The following is a 24,647-nucleotide window of genomic DNA, read 5'->3' as shown; positions in this document are numbered from 1 at the left end:
TAATTGTGCATTGCATTCGTTATTGTGCATTGTTCGTTGCATGCTATTACGATAGGCATATTTGATATAGGTTGGTTTAAATTTGGATTTGCCGCGTTAGGTAAATGACCTTTAAGAATAGTCCAATTTCGAGATATTCTAGATTCAAGATTATTTATTTGTAAAACATGCGTGATTACATAAGTAGATGATATACATACAAGGAATTTGTCCGACATGTTTAGCCTAGATGGCATACAATATATTTAAATGCTACAATAAAATATTTTATTGTATTCAGTTTCGGAAAATGCAACACAAACGTCTCAAACTAATGCCCAAGTATTATATTTATTTATAAAGGGAGCTATTATATGGATATATGTAGATTGTAGTAGTTGTTATATAAATCTATGTTTTCTCTTATTTGTTTAAGTAGTAGTTTGAACACTATTAATTCTATTGTCAAAGACTATACTTTGATGCGTGTGTATGTCAAATATAGTGTGTGTTTTATTGATTTAATCAATTGTTTATGTTCAATTAATAAAAAAAATATTAGCATTCTGCATTCCTCTATATAAATGATAAGATCCCTCCGCGCCATTTTCTAAAAAAGATTTTGGTTCACGTATTCATTATGTAGATTTACAGGTACAGAAGCAATTATGTTACTGACAACTAGGTGACACTCAGCCATATGTGCGTTGATTAGCTGTGAAAATCTAAGTATGCAAGGATGACATTAGTGGTATGGTGTGAAGGCACGCAAATGGTCATTCAACTTGATAATAACGGAATGTGAGCCCGACGCCGCAGACTGTTCCCTGCCATCACCCGATCGTACGCACATAATTGTTATAATTTTATTATTATCAGCCCCACCGTCGTCAACGCAAGAACCATCAACCGGCAACCGTCGCGGACAAATGTTTGTTGATCAATTCGATCAATGTACATTTTAGTTGTTAAACAATAGACAGTATTTAGATTATTAGATTAGACTTTTAATTGCTAGCTGTATACTGCGGCTCTACCATCGTGAAATCCAGACCACGATACTCACTGATATATGTAATATATTTGTCTATAGATGAAAGATGATAAAAAAAAATATATTTTTTGGTGAGTTTATATCATACAAGAAATGAGATTCTTCCTTTTTATAATATATGTTTAGAAAAATAAAATTCCTAGGCGTAAATTTATGACTTATTAATTCAATTCGTTAAAAAGTTCAAAATATTTTGTATTTAAATATATTACACTCATTTTTATAGAAGTATGTTGGATTATTCTGTTTAGTCTTATTCATGAGTTATTTTTTACATTTACTATTTAGTTAATACATAATTACTATTTTAATATAATACATATATTTAAATATTATTTGACACAATCATATTAACCAGATTATTATCGAAGTTATCTTTGCAGCAAAATATTATTTAACTGATAGAATGGCACAAATTCTGTCATTCATTACGCTCTGCCGACTTTTATAACTGGCACAACATGTTTATGAATGGTTCGCGTCCTTGCTGTTGCCAACAAGAAAATAACAACTGAAGTATTACATCAGATCGTATTAGCTAATATCTAACTCATAATTTATAATATTGTCGCTTTATTATAGTCTTTAATATAAAACCACAGAATGCATGTAAATTTCATTGTTATCATATATTTTTTTATTATTCATTTTTTTTCCCGGATCTTTCCCTTCCAGTCTTTTTCCTTTATTTTTTTTTGCTTACAAGTTTATTTATCTTATTTGGACTTCTTTTTTCATAGTTAGTAGTAAATAGTGTTACTAGCTGTCCAGTCTCACGGAACGAAAAGTGCGCAAAGCACTTCAAATCCGCTGAAGAACTTATGAAGCAACTGAAACCCAACTCCTGCTTGACCGAAACGACGTTAGTCTGAGAACAAAGCTACGGATTCTGACTTCTAGGGAATATGACAGGAGATTCTTCAGAGAGACAACGCTTATAAAAGTTTATATGTATGTATATAATTATAGAAAGAAATATGATATACTAAATTTCTTTTCATGTGAAATTCACCATAACCAACACAGATGATAAATAAATACTAATGTCACTGCAGCAATTATTATAAAGTTGCTTTTCCTCTAACTAGTAAATCACAGTCGTAGGTTTGGCGTCAGTGCAGTTAAATACTAGGTTTATATACCCTTGCATACTAAAAATAAGAAACCAATGAAGGTACACACTATTTACAAAAAGCCGTTAACCTGTTACATTACAAAGTCTTTTAAATGCATGAAATTTTTCCACATACAGCGAAGACCGTGTCGCCATATATTGGAAGCTATTAAAATCTGTAATTACAATAAGTTTATAAGTGCACTACATTGTCTTTCGCTCTGACATTTACCATAAAAAGTAGATTTAATTTCTGAATTTAAAATCTGATTATTAAAATGTTAGACCTTTGAATTCTAAAGTACTAGTTTACCTACTATACTAACTAAAAAAGAAATATATCATGTTTTATACATGATATATTTCTTTTTCCTATTTATTTACAATCAGATTTATTATTATACCTACTTTCACACGATAAATGCTATCTTTAAAATTGAACCATAGTTTTGGCGGTGGGAAAAATTCATAGAAGTCTTTAACATCGTATGTACTTATATGTACCAATATACATTTCCATGGGTTTGGAGCACTTTTACAAGTCACCTACAATTTCGTCCGGTGATGCATAAAGGCCAGCGGCACGAACAGTATTAGAATAGTTCGAAAAGAAACTATGTAACGGAGTCAAACTATTCGCATGACAAATGTAAGCGTACGAGAAAGAACCGTCATTTGTTTTTTCTGTTCACGATTATATGTGTTGCGGCGCCGAGTTAAGCTTGCAAAATATCTCTCTAAACGGGAAAGCTAAGTTAATGTGCATCGGTGCATTACTGGTATCGGTTCCGGGACTAGTCAATAGTAAGAACTTTCATTTAAGCACAGTTGTATATAAGTACGTAGAAAAAAGTATGATGATAGTGATGATGAAATCCAGTTATATAGCTGGTAAAGATGGCTTTTAATAAAGTGAAACTAGTACTTACTACTAAAACGATAAAGGTTAGTTGTGCATGCTTCCCACCACCTTTGTAAAGGGGTTGGGGTTGGTGCGTTCAAAGATGGGGCATACTCTACACCAGTGAAGGTAATAGGATGCGGATGAAGTCATATCAGGTAATTCATCAGGAATTAGCCACGATGGTTTTGATCTGACTGAGTACTTATCACAACAATAATCCCATCGTATCCTTTTCGTATAGTAACAGATGTAACATCAATTTTAAATAGACACTATTAAACAGTGTCTAAATTAAAAAAAAAATATCCTCCTTTTAAAACTTGCGAAAAAAAATATTTTAACAAAATAACCTCAATAATAAAATTACACGGTAAGAGTCAATCGTCGGGTACGACAGGTGCTTGAGAGCATCTGCCGCGCCGTCGTGATCGGATCTTTGCTTACATCCAAGACGCGACGACCATGTCAGGCACGTGTGTAAACTAACTAACTATTGACTTAACTAACCACAGAAAGAATTTATTATACTAATATATTATAATATACTTATTTTTATAGATATGTTTTCTATTTATTAAGAAATTCAGTGTAGAAAGGTAACAGGGAATGAAGAACATTAGAAAACATCTTTAAATATGATAGGATTGAGAAGACGTTTGATATCATTATTTGACTTAAATAAGAACATCAAATCCCATGACTTAATATTTTTATTTGACTCAATAGAATAAATAACATTATTAAAATTTAGATTCACTTAATAAAGTTCTATTTCAGGTTGTAAACTTCTATATATAAGAAATTTCTCTAATTTCAACAGGAATAACGGAAAATAACAGATTCCGCGTGGGCGAAGCCGCCTGCGGTAAATAGCTTATTAGCAATAAATATTATTATAATTGGTTAAATAGATTCAAACATAACTGCTATGCTACAGACTTTATAATGTATCTAATTAGTATTTAATATACATTAAATCATTCATAGTTACTTTCATATATGTAAATTTATTATGTGATCATACATAGCTGTGAAATGTAGATGTATTTTATACAAACAGTAGGTAAAGAATATTAGATCTTATTATATGATAGTATTTCAGATAGGTAACAAATTTTAGTTTTTTTAAAGTCCCTTTATTAAGCTGAGATTCACACGAACACACAAGAGTTGCCCCACTTTTACTCAATGCCCAATAAATATGAGAATCGACTAATGTTCCACGCGTTTTCCGTGTTTCTAAACTGTTTCAGTGTATTTCCGTATACGTAACTCCGTCACTAAGATACGATTTTATTAAATCCGCCAATAGTGGTATGTGATTACGTAAACCAATTTACTGGTTAGAAGTTTTTATGTAACGATATGATTTAATTAAGGTTTCAAGGTGTTCAATAAAGAAATATGATGTTAGGAAGGATTAATAAGTTAGACTAGATATTGCTATACTATAGAAAATTTAGATATATAGTTACTTTTTGACTTAAAGTAGTATTTTATAAAGAAGTTTACAACTTTTCTCCTCTCGAGTTTGGAAAGAGAACATCAAATTAATTGTTGGGATCCATAAATTCTTATAGAACGATATATAACAGGAATTCTCTTTACTTTTAGTTTCTCAAATTATCTAATATACTAACTGAACAGTCATGATTCCCAGTATTGAACAAAATATTCCAAATGCAAAAAGCAAAAAAGTGTTCCGCGTATTATATGCGATCTGCGGAATGTAAATAATTTTGCAGTGAAATCTAGAGGTGGCGGCAGGTGCCACTTCGAGGCCCACTTCAGTCGATAAACAGGTTGCTTTCAACCACTCTATAGCGGGAAATAATAAGAACGTACTTCTATTTTCGAGTTTTAACTTGTTCAAGGAATTAAAGTAAAATTAGAAATAGGGCGACGCGCGTTGAAGTCTTTTGTATGCGTAGTGCTTTAGCTTTTTTAATCGTTCATTTATTTTGAGGCTTAAGTAAATATGAAGTATGAGGGGTTTAAAAAAAATAATAGCGTAATACTTAATATAATATTAATTTATATGTATATAATACTAACACCTAATACTAAAAGCGAAAATCTCTCTGTCTTTTTGGTTTACTTTTCACGTATAACCGCTGAATGGGTCTTAATGATTTTTTTATGAGAATAGATTTTATCACGAGACCATTACCTTGCATATATATGAATAGGCTATCTTTGAACTTAAAAATAAAAATAATCCATACGGCTTGAAATAGAGGATGAACTTTTGTGCAAAGTCGTGGGAAAGCTAGTAAAGCGACAGTGACTACAATATTGCAAACCCAATGTACTCAGTTTTACGGTAAACATAAAACTATTTAAACATTACATAAATCCATTTAAATGAGAGTGGTACAAGCCGATCCCATGGTGACTTACGATGCAAAATTGACGTCATTGCGTGTCTTATGATGTGTAAGTGCTCTTAAGTGCCATTCACGTCTGTCGGCGCCGGTTATTGCTTTCCATCACGTGGGCCAGCTTGTTTGCCATTCGTAAGCCATACAAAAGAAAGTATGATAAATTATTATTTGATCTGAACAAGTGGAGATGTGTGGGCGCTGCGCGCCGACGCGCCTGCGCATGAACCGTGACACGGTTCGCTGTGGACAACGACCCACCGGGAGACTGCCGAATTTAGACTATTAGTCCAGTTACACACCCACCGAATTATGTTCCATATATTTTATACTATGATGGTAGCAAACGAGCATACGGCTTATCTGATGGTAAACGGTTACCGCAGCCTATGGACGCCTGAAACACGACCATTAAGAAATCTTAATATACGCTTCTTAAAAAAATCCACGTTGTATCATAGTAGGTATAACACAAAGTCGCTGCCGCTTTCTGTCCCTATGTGTATCTTTAAAAGTACGCAGCGGATTTTGAAGCGGTTTTTTAATAGATACGAGTAATTTAAGAGGAAGGTTTATATGTATAATACATGTACAGTGTACACCCGTGCGAAGCCGGGGCGAGTAGCTAGTCTCGGAATAAAATTATTTTTATATTTATATATATATTACTTGATAACTATACATTTAGTAGTATAGTTAGTTATAGAACATATAGCTACAATATACTTATTGTATTTATAATATTAGGTATGTATGAACACTGGCAGTGTTTCCAGTATACGAGTAGGTAATTGTTACATTTTATTTTTTCTATGCCTCATCGTTTGTGAATTAGGTTTTTCATTTTAAACCTCTACATGACTTGCTTATTAATTACTTTGGACATATCTGATTCAGCTATTCATACATTATTTTAAATCACACATTCAGTTAGTTAATTTAATATCAATAGTTGCCATGTTAAATTATTTTTATATTAAATGAATATCGATGGAAAGAATAAGGGTAAAATCAAAACCAGTAGGTATGTGCCTGGGTTTACATACGGTCGTTATACTGCTTCAATAATTTCGACCAACGGATCGCAACGCCCATATATTTAAAATTTAATTATGACATGTAAAAAATAAACATTTCATTGATATGTATGTAATATATGATATAAACTTATGGCTCTTTCTGTTTTTTTAATATTTTATAATCTGATTACTTTATCTATGCCTATATTCCGATTTGTTCACAGGTATATCGTTTTAAATAATACTCACAGATATATAATTTAAGAATTTGTTAAATATATACCGTACTTCAAATGTGACAAAACAACTATTGAACTTCTGAAGAATTTAATAACCAATCGATTGAAAAAATAATAATATCGAGAAAAAACATTACATCACGTAGTTAAATAAATCATCTGTATCTGCATTAAATTAAAAAGTTAAATATATAACAAATTCAAGACATACAATAATAAATATTGATAAGCACGTTTCAATTTCATAGTAACGCCATTTTACGATCGATTGATCGTATCGATACGTATGTTTGAGAAAATATTGTTACTATCATGATGGAATTTGTAATAAGTTAGCTACAAAGAATCGCTTCTAAAGATATTTGTTTATATGGGTCCTAAATCATTCATAAATGTAGTCTTAGAGATGAAATGAGTTGAATGAGAAAATATGTAGGTCCTGGGAAAGAAGCACTAAACTTAAAACATCTTTATGCATATAGATCTTGATATAAATATTATTAGTCAGTTGTTAGCTTGATAGTTTTTTCTTAATACCCAAATGTACCGACAGTTCACAATGTAGTTGAATCAGAAAAGAACTGACAAGAAACTCATTAACGGTTCAACTTTAAATCATGACATAACAAGTAGGTATAACCTACACATTTTAACACTTTTAATGCTTCTCACATAAATGTAATCTAATAACTAAAAACGTTAAAGATATTACTATGACTAACAACTAATAAGTGTTTACATGATAGTGCATGTTATTAGTATTTGAGGAAGAAGTGAAGAGTCGTCCGCCGGAACCGGCCAGCGATGTCTAAGGAATGAGACCCGTAATGAAAGTGAGACAAATATGTTATGAAAAAGTGGTTTGGCACAATCATCTTTGCTTACATCTTAGGAAACCAACTACAATACAAATTAGATGTATATAGAAAATAACATTTCATATTTTCACACTCTACCAAAAAAGACTAACTGTCTTATGGTTATAAAAAATAACGACTGGCAATAAACATGACGCCTTCCATATTGTATATGACCGCGAATCGAAGTGAAGTAACTACAATACTAAACTTGAAAGTAAAAATAATGCTATAGATTTGTTGGTCCGCCGGCGAAATGGTCGCAACCCACATACAATGTTACAGTTTTAATACCACGATCGAGATACTCCATAAAATATGTTTCACATTATAAAAACATGTTTAATTAGCATTCTTTCTACTTTAAGTAGCAGTGTTATGAATAATTTTGACAAGTAAATTTTGAGAGAAGTTTTGAAAGTGAATTAGCTCATTTGTAGAAATGTACGTAATTTTCTTTTGTACAATTGTATACTTTTCTTGTATGATTTATTGTTTTCACCTAGATTACTCGATGTCGCGAATAGAAGTCGATGTGAAAAATAGAAGTCATCTGTCATAAAAACGGTAAGCATTCGTTAGTTATCACGATGGATGTGTTTTAATAAGTGAGAAAGTATCAGATGAAGTTAATTACAGTTTCATGGCGACTAAAAACCTGTTGATTACGGAACTGGTTGGGGAGGAAACGAACTGTTGACTGGAGCAGGTGCCACGTGTGGATACAAACGACCTTCAGAATAACCACTTTAAATACTATTTTGCAAATGAACTCAGTACGCAGATAAAAAATGTGCGAGATATTTACGACTATTAATTAATATGATCTAGATGCAGTATACGTAGAAAGTTTTTTATATTATTTTTTACTTACAATTTTTTGTTACTACGATTAGTTTTTTGTTAGTGTTACTTATAATGTGTATTATAATATTATAACTGAAAACCATAGACAAGGTAAAATTATATAGTAGAATAAACTTCACTAACTGGTAGAGTTCTAGCCAACATTATTTAACTAATGAAAAACCTATTATTATATTACTTACTTTTTTTATAATTACACTTTTATTATTATAATTATATTACTTTTTTTAAAGTACAAAGAGTAATTAATATTTTTATTCTTAAGTTAAATTACTTTTACAGTAAACTGGAATTACTTTATGATTCTCAATCAGTAATGTAGTTAGTTTTTATTTCAACTTACTATTGTTATTTTAAATTTATTATTGCATGTAGCTTTAGAATCATGCAATCAATTACTTTATTTAAACATTCCTATCAAAACTTTTCGCCTTATAAATGTTTGAAATATGCAAATGTAATTATTTTATTCTATACACCAAGAGCTAAAAATAACAGGTTAGCGTTATTATAAATATAGGTAAGTTGTTACAATATCTTGAAGATTTGCCCCGGTGTCATTATCGTCAGGTAGATGAATCCTTAGCCCACCATTATGAATTCCTTACGCGATGACGACCGCGTCGCAGCAAAAACTCTCGGAAAACAACATCAGCTTTGCAAATACTGTTCCAAGTGGTTTGTATTCAAAGGGCGTAAGTAAATACACCAGTTGGATTTGTCCACTTTAGATTCGTGACCTCGAAGAGACCGATAAATATGTACCTACTAATTCCTCTTGTTTTTTTCCTTCATGTGCGTATGAAATATTTGCCGTATATGAAATACATAGGTGAATACTTACTTTTTACTTTGTTATACAAGCTTCTAATAAATATTTAATCATGAGATAGCGAGATATTTAGATAAATTCGATAAACCAAAATTTCATATTTGTTCTATACTTTGGTTTGATTCGGGGAAAGTGAAAGAATTTTCGCCGACAGTCCAAAAATAAAACATATTACTTTAATGCCTGTACCAAGTAAATTTTATCTCAAAATAGGAACATATTAAAATATTTTTAAATGCATTTATTTTCAAGTAGCATTAGAATCGCGAAATGAATATTTAAGTAGGTAATATCTAATTAGAACAAGTTTTATATCGTTCATTTATTATGTAAATAAACGAATCCTATATTTAACTAGTTTTATAGCTACTTAACGGGTTTGAATACCTATTTAGTATATGCAAAATAGATGGTTTACATAGTTGATGAGTTTTACAATATAATTGTAAGACGCTACAGGACGACCGGTGTGAAATTATGTTTATGGATGAAGATTATTGATCATAACTTTCAACTGAATTACTAGAAACCACAAGCTCGATGAACTTACAGCGAGCTTCGGAAGTCCAACAGCAGGTTGTAATGTCATCCCTTATGAAGATATAGTAACATCAGATGTATTGACACTTGATTGATACACCCCGATCACTACACTGGCACGCACTTAAGGAGATTTAATATATCGTCGTTAGAAAGTAGCGCGTTCACAACGATCGGCGTATGGACACAATGGAGTGTTCTGAGAGACTGGTAGGTTTGAGACATAGAGGTGGTGTCGGCAGACGCGGCGCTTGCGCAGGCTTCGAGTTCATCGAACGTATACTTACCGCGGGGAGACGCGTTGGACACATGAGAAAATGCTATCGAATCCTTTGGAAAATTTGATTTACGATTACACGAGGAATTGCATATCAGAAAAATAATAACACTAAGATTACACTCATGAGTAGATACAGTTTTTTGTATATTGTCGTTTATTATGGGATTTGATACTTTATTCTAGATTCGACTCCGTTGCACTCTTGTGCAACGATCTATTCAGGAAAATACCTAACTAACCAGCTTACCTTATCATCACCAGCTAGCCTTAGTGGGGACAAGTTTTTTAAATCTCACATACTCATCGCTGGGATCTCACAAACTGAATAGATGATATAATAGATCTATGGAGGAAGGAGTCATGTGATAGTAATTAAGTTAAATTAAATTTTTAAGTAAGTTATCCGAACTGCCTCGTCGTCCCAATAGGTAGTCCAAGTGTAAGGGGATCATCTCAGTAGGTATTATAAATAAGATAGGTACATACACTATGATAGAATGAAAGTTGTGCCAGCGCTAATGACAGGTTGGCACAACACTTCTGAAAGTTGAGAGGATGGGTATAAAATAGGGTCAGTTAGCCCACTATGACATGTTCTCATAGTAGTCTGAACTTGGCCAGCGATTAAACGCTACAGAGACATTTTGATGAAGATATTTTTATGTTTTCGGCGTTATTATAGTGGTGTCAAATTTTTCACCTATATTTTTAAATTTCTATCAGTTATACCTTCTTCTTTTCTAAGGAGACATTGCTAGCAATAAACCTTTTATCATTAATAATTCCCTAACCCCGTTAAATATTTTAGAGACAGCATGCGTTCAATAAACGCTAATGTTTGTTTCTGTAAATCTTGGTATAAGTGGTCTGAGTTTATTTGCTGCGTAAAAAATTTAGGGTTTCTTCCTTCCGCGTATTGCTGTTTGCTTATTTTCCTCAGTAATACCTATCTGCAGATATCTCTAAATTCTCATAAGGCAGATTACATTAAAAAATCATAAACCATCTGGTGATTGAAAACACCGATAACAATCCAAATTAAAGAAAGACGGTAGTAATAAAATAGTTTTGTTTTCTGTCACGTTAGATTTATACATTTTCAACAAACTGTAACATGTTATGACCATATATACTTATAAAAAGAACAAAATAAGTAATTATAAATTGACATTAAGTAATTAGGGATCCCTTTTTCTTACGTTTACTGTAGAATTTGCGATTAATTAAAGAAAAATGTCATTTGTATTAAGTAATGACGTTTATTTACCGAAGTCTGAAGTTTCTGACATCATTCAATCCTGTGTCATAAACTGTCATGCTGTGTCATGTCATTGTCATGAATCTGTCTGTCTGTTTGTCATTTAGTCCCACGGATGCATATCGTGACTTTCAATTTCAAAACTTTATAATTTTCTATTTAATTTACTCAAGTAAGTCGTCAAGTGGTAATTTGGAGATCGCCAAATATGCCGAAAGTTTCAGGTGAGTTATTCAGAATATCACATTTATGACTTGGCTAATTTACAAATTTCTTAGGTTATATTTGTTTTTTTAAATGTCAACGAATTATTTTCAAGCTACAATATCTAAATTCTTAAATACATTATGCATGTTAATGTAACTATAAGTTTACAATTAAATTAATTACCAAATTCCACAACTCAATATTTGCTACGTCATGGCGATACCTTGTAGGAAAATACGACCTCATACACCGGCATTGTAAGATTTTTCCATAAATTGACACTGAATCAACTGGATCAAGGTCCTAATATAGTTAGAAATATATGGAAATGTTTTTTGTAACTTAATAAGAGTTGAGCTTGAGTTGCTACATCCAAGATCTGTCTTTAAATATTTAAATAGAATGATGTATTTTCCATGAAACATTAAATATATATATATAATTTTTTAAAACTTGCTCATTCTTAGGCTGGTATGGTAAATGTAAAATTATTCACAAAGTCAAATTCAGTAAAGAAAGAATCCTTGTCATAGTTAGCAATTAATTCAACCTTTGTATGATTTTTTAGAATCATAGTGGTGAAATTTGAAATTTGAAATTTGAACCCATTTCTGATGAAATCTTGATGAACTCACCATGAGTTCATCAAGATTTCATCAGAAATGGGTTCTAAGTGGATTAGAAGTTGAGGCAGACAATGAGTCTATTCTAATATTATCAGTCATCAGTGTTGTATTTTCCTAGATAACAACAATGATAATAAATATTGCTAATTAGCTATCATGTCATTATATGGAAAATATGAATCATGGAATATAAGAATAATATCCTAATCTCTTGCTTCTGTCAAAATTTTTGCTTTATATTGTAGTATTATTGCAACTATTAAGGTCTTATCAAAATCTAAAAAGACAAGTAATATGTGATGTGTAATTAAACAAAATAATTTACAGATTTAAGTCAAAGTATAACATAGAAATGTATATTTGAGTACATATTATCAACTTTTTTTTTGAAGAGTTTCGAATTGTGAAGACAATAAATGGAAAAATATATAATATGAGAATACTACCTAAGACTATGGCTGCATGGGCTGAATCATTTTGCCTTTCCCTGAGATGTGAAAAACTGAACCAACAAAAAGTCAAAAAATAAATAAATTTATATATTTAGTTACAGTTTCTATATATTAACAGTTGTTAGAAGAACAAAGAAATATTGAGGAGTTTTAACTAAAATTATGTTACGATAATCAGTAGTTATTATATTTTATAAGATATAGATTAATTATTTTTAGAAAATGAATATGATAGGTACTTTATATGTATAGATTTTTGTTTACTTGTATTAACAATTGTTTTTATCTTAAACAGTAAAAGTAAAGTGGGGCAAGGAGACATACCCTGGCGTGGAAGTGAATACTGAGGATGATCCTGTTGTGTTTAAAGCACAGATATTTGCTCTAACGGGGGTGCAACCTGAGAGGCAGAAAGTGGTGTGTAAAGGTGTCACATTGAGAGATGATTCATGGGCAAACTTCAAATTGACTAATGTAAGTCATATCTCTATACAATAAGGGAGATTTTTTAAAATACTTCTAAACTATTATTATTCTATAACTTTGCTTTTGAATTGGATTATATTCTGTAGCTTTCTGCCCATAGCATTCAGAATAATAATATTTTCATATATTTCTTTTATACAAACCGTCATTCAATCAAATTCATTACAAAATAAAACATGTAACTTGGACAATATTCTTCGTATTTAGCCTTTCTCATCTGGGCCGTTGTGCCTGTAGAGCCAAGACCACTAAAGTAACCAGCCAAACTCCTCCATGAAACACCTATTGTAAACATACACTATAAATTAAACCTTACCACAACACATTAGAGAAAACTGCATGTAAATTGGTTGACTGTCTGAGATTAGCACTCACAAACACACAAATAAAAATTGTAACAATCGGGTTTTCGATCTATTATATTATTATAATGCTCTAGTTAGTTTTTCTCCTGCATTTTTCATTTACAGGCAATGATCAGTTACATTTTAATATATATAAATGAATTTTAAAACTGTCAATCATAAAAAAAATAATCACTTAGTTGTATTGTTGACTATTGTTTTACTTAATTATGTATGTTATAGAATGCATTAGTGCTAGTAATGGGGAGCAAAGAGGAGGATGTACCTGCTGCTCCCGTGGAGAAGACCAAGTTTGTGGAGGACATGAATGAGTCTGAATTGGCTACTGCCGTAAGTTACTTTCATATAACAATTTAACAATAATTATTTTTTAGAGGAATAGACTAGCCTAAGTATTCTGTTCAAATATTTTTCATTAGAAAAGTACATATGTTGAAAATAATGTTTATTTTCAACTTATGTACTTTTCTAATTTACACTTTCATAATTATTAGAATTATGTCAGATAAATATTTTCTTAATATTATAAATTTGAGTTACATACTCTTTCTTCTTAGTATGTTATAGTGTAAAAATAAGTATTTATTATATATGTATGTATCTTATGTAGTAAATATTGTATATTAGGAGTATCTCTAAACTTCTAAAAAGAATGTAGACACATCTGGGTCTATTGTATATAAAATGTAATTTATTTATATATTTGAATTATTATTGTATCATTATTGTTCCAGTTGGATATGCCAGAGGGACTAATCAATTTAGGAAACACATGTTATATGAATGCAACAGTTCAATGTCTCAAGACTGTTCCCGAATTGAGGAATGCATTGATTAGTTATGACAAATGTGAGTAATTAGTAAGAGTTGCCATAAGTAAATTTTACTGAGCATAGGATAATTGATACTAAATTAGTTTTGGATAAAAAAAGGTAAAATACACATCCTATTATAAAATATAATGCATGTATTCAGCAACAGTTGCAAATGGGAACTTTATGTGTATGCACACAATAGTTAGATTCTCCCTAGACATTAATCAACACTTGTGTGAACCACGGGCTCACATCGTCTTCTGTAACCCTTAACCAATTTAATGAATAGTTGAGTGTCTAAGAGATAATTTGAGAATCCTAGACTTCTTCAATTCAGTATAAGTCTAATATTTTTCCAGTTTACTAACTCTTGGGCCCATAGTTAACTAGGAGTGTATTTTGCCTCTGTCCATACTTATGGATGATAATGGAATGGTGCACCCGCCTGCGCTAACGGTTTACGCTAGCGGGGCACCAGTGGAGAATGATAAGATGAGCACCAGATCAGGTCATTTAGCCTGTGGTATATTTACCATGAATTTATCAGAATGGTATCCAGGAGCAACTGCGAGGAGATTGACTAAAATGATACATTGGTAGCAGTGGGGTTACTAGTCAATCCTCTTCGCCCTTTAAGAGTGTATTTGGACTCAAATTAAATTAAAATTAATTGATTCATGTAGGACATTTTAGTTTAAGTTTTTTGTATTAATATTTTTTTGCTACACCCACTTTAATATACAGATTCAATTGAAAGAACTGGCAAGAAATTCAACTCATATTTTCTCTCTACTCTTTACTCTTTCTTATTTTTAAAAGCCAATTTAATTACTTCGTAAACTTATGTATGTATCTACGTCTAATATTAAATCGTGCATGAACAACTAATGCTAAGACTATCCATGCTGCGAAACGGAAGATGTGTAAGCTATGTAATTGTATGAAGTTGGTAATATTTTATGTAATATGGCAGCGTCCGGCGGCGGCACGGCGGGCGAGCTGACGACGGCGCTGAGCGAGACGATGGTGGCGCTAGAGGGCGGTGGAGCGGGCGCGTGTGCGGGCGCGGCTGCCAGACTGCTACGGGCGCTGCATGCGACCGCGCCGCGGTTCGCGGAGCGTGCTGCCGGCGGCGGGCTCGCTCAGCAGGACGCGTCTGAGTGCTGGGCGGAGATCGTGCGCGCGCTGCAGCAGCGGTTGCCGGCCGGGCCCGTCGCAGCGCCCATCGACGCTGCTGCCGTCAGTGACAGGTTAGTTCACCCTCACACGTACACAGGACAACGAACACGACATATACACTTGTTCATATATGTACATCCAGATTATTACTCTTATAGACGAGTCCCTCACAGTCACAGGGTAAGTCACAAGTCACAAGGAAACAATTTACGCTTGTTCATGCATACTGATAATTACTTATAATTGAGAAGTGGTTTTACAATGTGTCTCATAATCTAAATTATTACTTAATAGATTTATATTATCTATATATTAATACGTACAGCAAAAACTTTGTACCCCTTTTTGCGAAAATTGCGCGGATATTGAGGTATATGGAATTTCCCATACTTATAGTTTATATAGAGAAGGAGTGCAGAAATATATTTTTTTAAGTAATGCATAAAAATACATTAAAGGATTAAAAAATCATTACGCAGACTACCTGTATTTACCTATACCACAGATAACATAATATTACATACCCCATCCCATACAAGAAAATGGTTCCTTCCTAACTCGGGCTATTCTTCGGGCTATTTTATTTCGCCACCGTAGCCGCTAGATGTCTCTAGATCTGAAGCAGTTCGGATTACTAGTGGGTGCTTAGTAACAAAGCATGAAAATAGATGGCAGTCAATTCAGTCTACATGACATCTGTTTTGCAAAGATATGTATATAATAGATATGTAGGTAACTGTATCGTGTACCTCATTAGGGACGATTCAAGATTCAATGTAAATGTGTAGGTATAATATCGTTAGCCGACACTCTGCAGATATGGCTTATGTGCCAATGTATATACCTATTATGTTATGGTTTATTTTACATTCCATGCCTATTTTTTTGATATGTTGTAACGCGTCTGCGCTATACGTATAGCCCAATTTTGATACTTTTATACTCGTACGTATCAAAATCGGGCTATATGATTTTTTATTTCAATCGTTATGTGTAAGAGACTGGTTTTAGCTACAATTAATTTACTGGTATATACCTCATGTATTCTACGATGTACCCCTCTTTTTCCTAATGAGAATTCCGCTATATCTTATATATAAATTTTGTATCACAGTGTTAGTTGCCATATTTCTCCCACATTTTGATGAAATTTGATATGTATACTTGCCAGGTCTGAGGTAGGGTTGTTATCTATTTTTTATACCCCTAAGTCATAGGGGTGGCCTACCCCGAAAAAATATTGTTTTGTATTATGGACATTTTTTTATTTATTTATAATGTTACATTGAAAATACATACACGCCTAAATTTTCACCCGTCTTTCACCAACCCCTATTTTTAATAGCGATATTCTTACAAATATTATAAATGCTAAAGTAACTTAGTCTACTACGCCAAAACTACTGAACTGATTTAATTGAAATTTGGTAGACAGATAATGTAGACCCTGAGAAAGGCTACTTTTTAATGCGAAAAAGTATTGAAAGGGGAAATGAAAGGCTATATGAGGATATCGTAATTTTTAAAGTCAGATCTTGTAAGATTAAGTGAACAGGGTTGGTCTAGGTTTTTCATTATTAGAAATGTGTAACGGGGTAACACGTTATTTAGTGCGAAATTGTGTATATTACAATAAAATTTAACGAGAAAATATTATAATGATGTCACTGGGACACTCATTGCCTTACTACTATATCGTCCGTTAGTCGCGAACTTTCTGGAAACACGAGAGGCGCGCTCCTATTGGTTAGTAGATGAGGTAGACGAGTCTCACGGCGCCGCAGTGTAAGTAATTACTATACATACGTAGTATACATATGGGTGTTACAAATGTTTTTATTACGAGTAATATTACTCTGTTATCTAAAGCAAGTAATGTGTGCTTATTTTGAACTTGATAACAGCTAAAGATATTGAAAGATATACGAGTAATTCAGTACTCGTATATCTTTCAATATCTTTAGCGGTATAAACCAGGTTATGTACTACTACTAGTATTGTTAGTGAGGGATAAAGTTGATGAACAAAAATAAAACAATATTCGTATTAAAAATATATTCATCTAATATTTTTGGCATTATTTTTAAGTTTCTTCCAAATACAAGGGGTCTGACATGGGGTGTTATGTACCTACATTAAAAGATACTTTTTGAAATGTACGAAATGTATGTACCTACATTAAAAGATAATTTTTGACATGTATGAAATGTATGTACCTACATTAAAATATAATTTTTGAAATGTATGAGATGTATGAAAGAAATGTATGTACCTACATAAAAAGTTCATTTTTGAAATGTATGAAATAAATGTATGTATGTACCTACATAAAAATATAATTTTTTAAATGTATGAGATGTATGAAAGAAATGTATGTACGTACATAAAAAGTTCATTTTTGAAATGTATGAAATGTATGAAAGAAATGTATGTACCTACATTAAAAGATAATTTTTGACATGTATGAAATGTATGTACCTACATTAAAATATAATTTTTGAAATGTATGAGATGTATGAAAGAAATGTATGTACCTACAAGTTCATTTTTGAAATGTATGAAATGTATGTACCTACATTAAAAGATAATTTTTGACATGTATGAAATGTATGAAAGAAATGTGTGTACCTACATTAAAAGATATTTTTTGACATGTATGAAAAGTATGTACCTACATTAAAATATAATTTTTGAAATGTATGCACCGTACAATAACAATACACGTTAAACATCATACCACAGAGTCATACGCAAGTTAAAAACAAACTGCTATGATATATTAATGAGAAAGGAAAATCAACTTTATGGTATTCGAGTTAGGGTCGATTTCTCTCTTTTTTTTAAATACTATTTTAATCTTACCAGTTGCCAGTATTCGAAGACAGCTACGATTCGTACTCGATATTTTAAATTATTATGTAATCGATTATTCAGTACAAATGTAAATAACCAACGACACTAATAATGTACTACTATATTCCGTTCTTTGAAACGGAACACTGCTATAATACATAATAATGAAAATTTACTGTTCACAACGACTCATTAAAAGCATCATCGAATAATGCGCTGTAATAAAATCCTGTTATCGATTATTCAAGAAATCGATAATACATGTATTTATTTTTAATATGACAACACTTCATACATAAGTATTATTGGAAATAGTATTACTTGCTTGTTCGGCTATTTTTAATTTACTTAAAAATTTTTTATATGTTTAATTTACAATAATAATATATTAAGTGCTTATTATTGGAAAATATAAAAAAGACATTTAATTAGGCCGATACAAATGACGACAATGCCATCTATGAAAGCATTTTGAAAACATTGAGCCCCATATTAGCACTGATTAAAGTGTAATTAAGTACTGGAAAATAACAAAATGAGTAAATATATGAAAATTACTTTTCTAAACGCATTATTTCATTTTAACATGTATATATAACTTTTTAAAAATTGATTAAACATTTTTGAAAACACAGTTCTGTTTTTTAAAACGTTTGCAAAACTATGAAGAATTCCATCGATACCAATCACGCCATCTATATGCAACTTTTAGCAATAATAATGGCTACTTCCTCATTGAGTGCCACTGCCTATACCTACCTGATACAAACACACAGAAATATGGTATTTGACAATAAAACATTTTAACATTTTACATTGAACGATAACATTATGATTCATTTAAATTAATTATGGTCAAATTTCGACCATTAGTTTTCTTTAAGTCCGCCATCATTAACATGTCCTATTATGTAATAACTGATAATATTAAAGTTTGATTTTGATCTTTTTTTTCAGAACATCTGTTATAGAGCAATACTTTGGTGGAACATTAGATGTTCAATTAGTATGCTCGGAAGCTGAAGAGCCTCCTACTCGCAACACAGAATCTTTCCTACAATTATCCTGCTTTATCTCCCAAGATGTCAAATATCTACAATCTGGTCTGAGATCGGTAAGTAAATATTCTTATTAAATAACAAATTATAGGACTTATTACACACTAATATTATCTAGTGTCATATTTAATACTAATATTATCTAGTATATGGTCTAGTCTACTAGACCATTGATTTCCTACCCTGTTAATACCTAAGAGTTCAAATCTGTCTTGTCTAGTCTGAAAATTATATTTTTGACTGCCCTTTTTCAATGAGGGAATCACTAATATCAGCCTCATGTTCATCTTATCCTCTACCTTTGGTGGCCCGCCAGCGTAATACACCATTTATTAATAATTATAATGTGCCTCTTGCAATTTTATTTTATATATTTAATCGAATTAGGTGTTATTTTGCGGAAGTCCATTTCACTACTTGATGGATTTCTATTATTTTATTTTAATTTCACGTGTGACTTTATTTGCAATTAGAAGTGATATATGTACAAAAATGATTTTCTTCACAGAAAATGTCAGAACAAATCACGAAGTTGTCGCAAACATTGGGACGCGATGCTATTTATACAAAAACTGTAAGTATTTATATGACTTTTTATATATTTTTACCACTATGTATAATTGTAGAAATTGGGTTGAAGATGTAAATCAGTATTTTGATATCTGAACAGTCTACCACACTGAGCTTATAACATTTTTGTATTGCTGTGGTTCACACATAATAATATAAACTTCTTAATATTATATCGAAATATGTATTGTCCGCATTTGTGTAAGTGTACTTCAGTATATTTTTTGTTAATCAAATAAAGGATTTGTCTCTATATAAAGTATTTTATATCTTTGTAATTATTAGGTGATAATTAATCTTTTTAATTAACAAAGTTGCAGTTCCATGTGAATATAAACATGTGTAATGTTTATATTCACATGGAACTGCAACTTAAATAAAAAGTTTAGAGATTCTTGTCAATCCTTTTCAGCTCACACTTCACATCAGAATAGCAGTAACTTTGACTTATCCTAATTATCTGTACTCTATGTATACTCGTATATATGTTTATGAAACATACACGTAAAAATATATTTGATTTGATTTCAGAGTAAAATCAGTCGGCTGCCCGCATATCTCACTGTGCAGTTTGTTCGCTTCTACTACAAGGAAAAGGAATCTATCAACGCTAAGATCTTAAAGGACGTAAAGTTCCCCCTCGACTTGGACGTATACGAACTATGTTCGCCGGAACTTCAGGAGAGGCTTGCACCAATGAGGGCGAAATTTAAGGTAAGTGAATATGAATTACTAAGGGTCAATTAAGACAAATAGAGCGACTATGAAAATGTGTAAATCAGTGATAATGTAAAAAAAGAGTGTACGCACTTTTTATCTCTATTACTTGACATATCTCTATGATTTAGAAACTCAGAGCGCTGTCGAACGTAATCGTTAATTATACCAATTTCAGCTTTATGCTTCCATGTAACTTAAGTCCATTTTGAAACAACGTAGTATTCTCCCCGCATTTTCTCCTTAGATTTTCTGTCTAACTTTGAATTTTAATTGGAATGTTAAAATAATAATAATAACCCTGCACAATTTACACAATGCCATCTAGATCTAAGTTAGAGGAATGGAAACCGCGACTAGCGAAAGTAAAGCTGTGTGCTACACTGCTAGACCACCAAGGCCGTCAAATTTTGATATTATGTTAACATTCTACAGTGAATTTCCTAACTTTACAGGAATTGGATGATGCTACCGTAGAGTCGTCACTAAATGCTAGAAATAAAAACCATGGCGACAGTAAAAAGGTGATTAAAAAGAAGACAGTTGTGCCATATTGGTTTGATAATGGTGAGATTTAATTCATTTCCACAAAACTATAATACATATGTTATTAAGTAAACAACTATGATATGTGAACAACAAACAACACAAGCATTATAGACCAGAGAAATTTCATACACTACAGTTTTCATGACCATAGGTGGAGCTAAAATTGAAAAAGAGGAATTCTTGTATAAGTATAAAAGATGTATGAAAAAATTCTGCACAAATGTCTACATTTTTTTATATATGTTTTTGACTGTAGAAATTTGTTAATTACGTCTATAGACTATTTATTCATATCAGAGAAAGAGTTTATGAAAATTTTCTTCATCATGTTTTCGGATGTACCCAGAATCATGCATTAACTATTTATGCAAGCTCGCACTACTCCTTGCATAAATAGTTAATGCACGATTCTGGGTTTTTTGTTTTATTTATTTAACTTCTATGCATATTATACATATCACAGATATAACACTATGCATTATTTTCTACTAGTCGACCATAGATAGTGAAGAGAATAATGGTTGGTGGTGCAATATATAAGTTCATAAAACTAGAGCTGGGATAAAGGAGTTTGACTACTCACTATAGTACATTGTATTGTGTTTATTATTAATTAGGAAAACTGTAATACTGAGAAAATGTGCAACAAATTCAGATAATAAATAAAATTATTTATTGATTATTATTAACAACACCTTCCCCGTCGCCTGTTACAGATGTGGGCAGCAACAACAGTGGTTACTACCGTCTGCAGGCGGTGTTGACGCACCGCGGGCGGTCGTCATCTTCGGGGCACTATGTGGCGTGGGTGGCGCGCGGAGACTCCTGGCTGCGCTGCGACGACGACACCGTCACCCCCGTCTCCGAGGAGGAGGTGCTCAAGCTCAGTGGTGGAGGTCAGTACCAACTTAAGAGCAATTTCAGTGCTGTAAGATTCTACAATTGAATGGTTATGGCGTTAACCAGTGAGGCACCAGTGGAGGATTATAGATTACAATTTAAATTTAAATTAACTGGGATGCCTGCAGGAAGGATGATCTGACATAGTATATTGCAGCATTTAAGTATCTCTGTACATCCCAAAGGTTGACTGGGAGAGGATGCTATAGCATTAAGTCCACCTTTTGTACCAATTTTAGTGGTCAATAAGGCAAATAAATCTTTCTTTATTTCTACCCCTTTCCTAGCCATTATGCGCGCTCCTACTTAACCTCATCATTAAAAAACTAAGCTATCTTCTTTTTACTCAAGTTCGGGTTCCAGGTTATAAACGGAGGCAATCCTTTTCAGACCCGATCAAAATAAGTCACAAAAATTAACTACGACTCGTTTAAGGGGAACCGCATAAAAGTAGATTTGATAAAAGTAAAAGTTATGAATTGCTGTTCATTATATATTTATCTATCTAGCCGCCATCCTTTTACATAATCTATAACAGGCTTTAGAATATTATTAAAGTGACATTACTATAGGTTAAAGAAAAATATGTATGGTGCTTGTCGAAATATTTGCATATTTATTTACTTTATGAAAACACAAGTGACTTAAATATGAATTTAAATTGTATTTATATCGTTAATACAGGCGACTGGCACTGCGCCTACCTACTGTTATACGGACCCAGGATCCTGGAGTTACCTGAACAGGAGGAAGAACCCATGGTGACGGAGGTGACCGACGACACCGCCGGAAACCCCCCCACAGCGCTCGCGTAAATACCGAGCACTCTCTCACAAGGCTGACTCGATGCTTCTCGATGTTATAAATTTCCCCGTGCGACTACTCTCTAAAGAATTTGATAGTTATTGATAATACCAAAGACTTGCATATACATCAGGTGACATGAATGAGAAGAAAATTTTTGAAGAAATTTATTGATAGAAAAAGTTATTAGAAACGGGTTTACACTTACAATTAAAATTTTATACATATATTAATACGTGAAGCAAAAATTTTCGCACCCTTTGCAATGCAATAAAAAAATATGCATAAAAATTAAATTCATAAATAATTACACGACTGATAACAAAACATCAATGTCAATATTTTTAATTGTCAAATCAGCTAATCGAGAGGTGTTTCTGTGCTGTTATGAAATAATGTTTAAACTTATACTTTAATTTATTATGGTCTAATTTCGGGCACTTGGCGACCACTAGTATAATTATTCATATGGTTGTAATAGTCTGAACACCGTAGACTTTATATAAAGTTGTCTACATCGGCACTGTTGTCTCATATCTCTTTCCGTTATCAATCAGCTTTGTAATAACTTGTCCAGACTGCAGGGTGAGAGATGGTAGTGAAATTTAATAGCGCATTAGACCTCGGTAATTGCAACCAACGAGAGGTACCCCGGACTTCATATGTTGAATGTAAACGTCCTGTTATATATAGGCAATTTATACCACTTTATGTATCGAATAACCCATTCGATCAACTATACATTATAGTTGTATAAAGAAATAATGCGCAATATTTGTAGTAATATATTTAGAACATTATTTAAACCCAAGTGAGGAAATAAAACCATTAAAATAATTTATTTCCACATCGTTTATAATTGTGAATTTATTTAATATACCGTTATACATGTCTACCTTTTGTGCATATAGAAGTTTTTAGGTAAAACACATTTAACGAAATGCAGAATAAACTTAATAACAAAAATGTATAATTTTGCTAGGTATTTTGAAAGTACTATCGTACAAAAGTGTACTAATTATTGTACTATGTTCTTTATCGTTATAATATCAATCTGATACCTCTTCATAGCACAATTTGTTTACTTTAATAGTATAATAGCACAAATATATGCAGATGTAATCTGCAGAGAACATATCTCTCTAAGTAACTAGATACTTAATTTTTAGTCTTTTTACTTTAATCCAAAAATTCTATTTGACAGCAATAATGGCGTAATTTGACAAGTCTGATAAATTCCAAGAATCAATAGTAATAATAATATTTATTGATCATGCATAACTATATATTATATATAATATAATATTCAGTACTTACTAACGTCTAAACTAGATTAGATAATAAAAGATACGGATACAAACAGGATTTTAGTTACAAATTTGGCCAATAATTATGTTTCAGATTGAGTTGTATCTAGTTACACAAAATTAAAATTACTGTTAGAAAAAATATAAATTTGGAATAAAGTGTTAATGTTTTTCGTTGACATTGTTATATTTTATAATTTGGGTCGCACGGGGGACTACGATCGTTAATTTATTCTTGTAAATTGGCATTTTAAATGCTACTGTTGTTTTCTTAGAGCGCTTTAATTTAACTCTTTCAATAAAATATCTAAGTTCTCTATACAAGACGTATTGAATTTTATAAGACTAATTATACTAAACAATGATCGATACATAAACTGATTGATTATAAACTGACTTCTTTGTTTTAATGTACCTCATTTTTTATAGCTAGAA

The 24,647-nt window shown here is 31.9% G+C and overlaps 2 protein-coding genes across 2 annotated transcripts in view; one reads left to right on the top strand and one right to left on the bottom strand.

Annotated features, from left to right (window-relative positions):
• The window catches only part of LOC131852387 (ras-related protein Rab-23), a 28,694-nt gene extending 18,688 nt beyond the window's left edge, over positions 1-10,006 (bottom strand). Inside the window, exon 1 of the mRNA XM_059203063.1 lies at positions 9,797-10,006. The gene's annotated coding sequence lies outside the window, so the exon portion shown is untranslated. The remainder of the gene's footprint in view (positions 1-9,796) is intronic.
• Positions 10,007-11,400: 1,394 nt separating this feature from the next.
• Positions 11,401-23,414, top strand: LOC131852370 (ubiquitin carboxyl-terminal hydrolase 14). The gene is made up of 11 exons (XM_059203043.1): positions 11,401-11,548; positions 12,905-13,083; positions 13,683-13,790; positions 14,195-14,309; positions 15,249-15,525; positions 19,265-19,421; positions 19,874-19,939; positions 20,467-20,649; positions 21,108-21,219; positions 21,918-22,097; positions 22,786-23,414. The coding sequence occupies exons 1-11, from the start codon at positions 11,533-11,535 to the stop codon at positions 22,914-22,916; spliced, it is 1,524 nt and encodes a 507-aa protein (XP_059059026.1). The 5' UTR covers positions 11,401-11,532; the 3' UTR covers positions 22,917-23,414.
• The last annotated feature ends 1,233 nt before the right edge of the window (positions 23,415-24,647 follow it).

This window comes from Achroia grisella, unplaced genomic scaffold (genome assembly GCF_030625045.1).
Source record: "Achroia grisella isolate CSIRO2021 unplaced genomic scaffold, CSIRO_AGI_Agris_v1 utg848, whole genome shotgun sequence".
Taxonomy (NCBI): Eukaryota; Metazoa; Arthropoda; class Insecta; order Lepidoptera; family Pyralidae; genus Achroia; species Achroia grisella.
The sequence above is the reverse complement of the archived record's forward strand: the minus strand, read 5'-3'. Positions and strand labels throughout refer to the sequence as shown.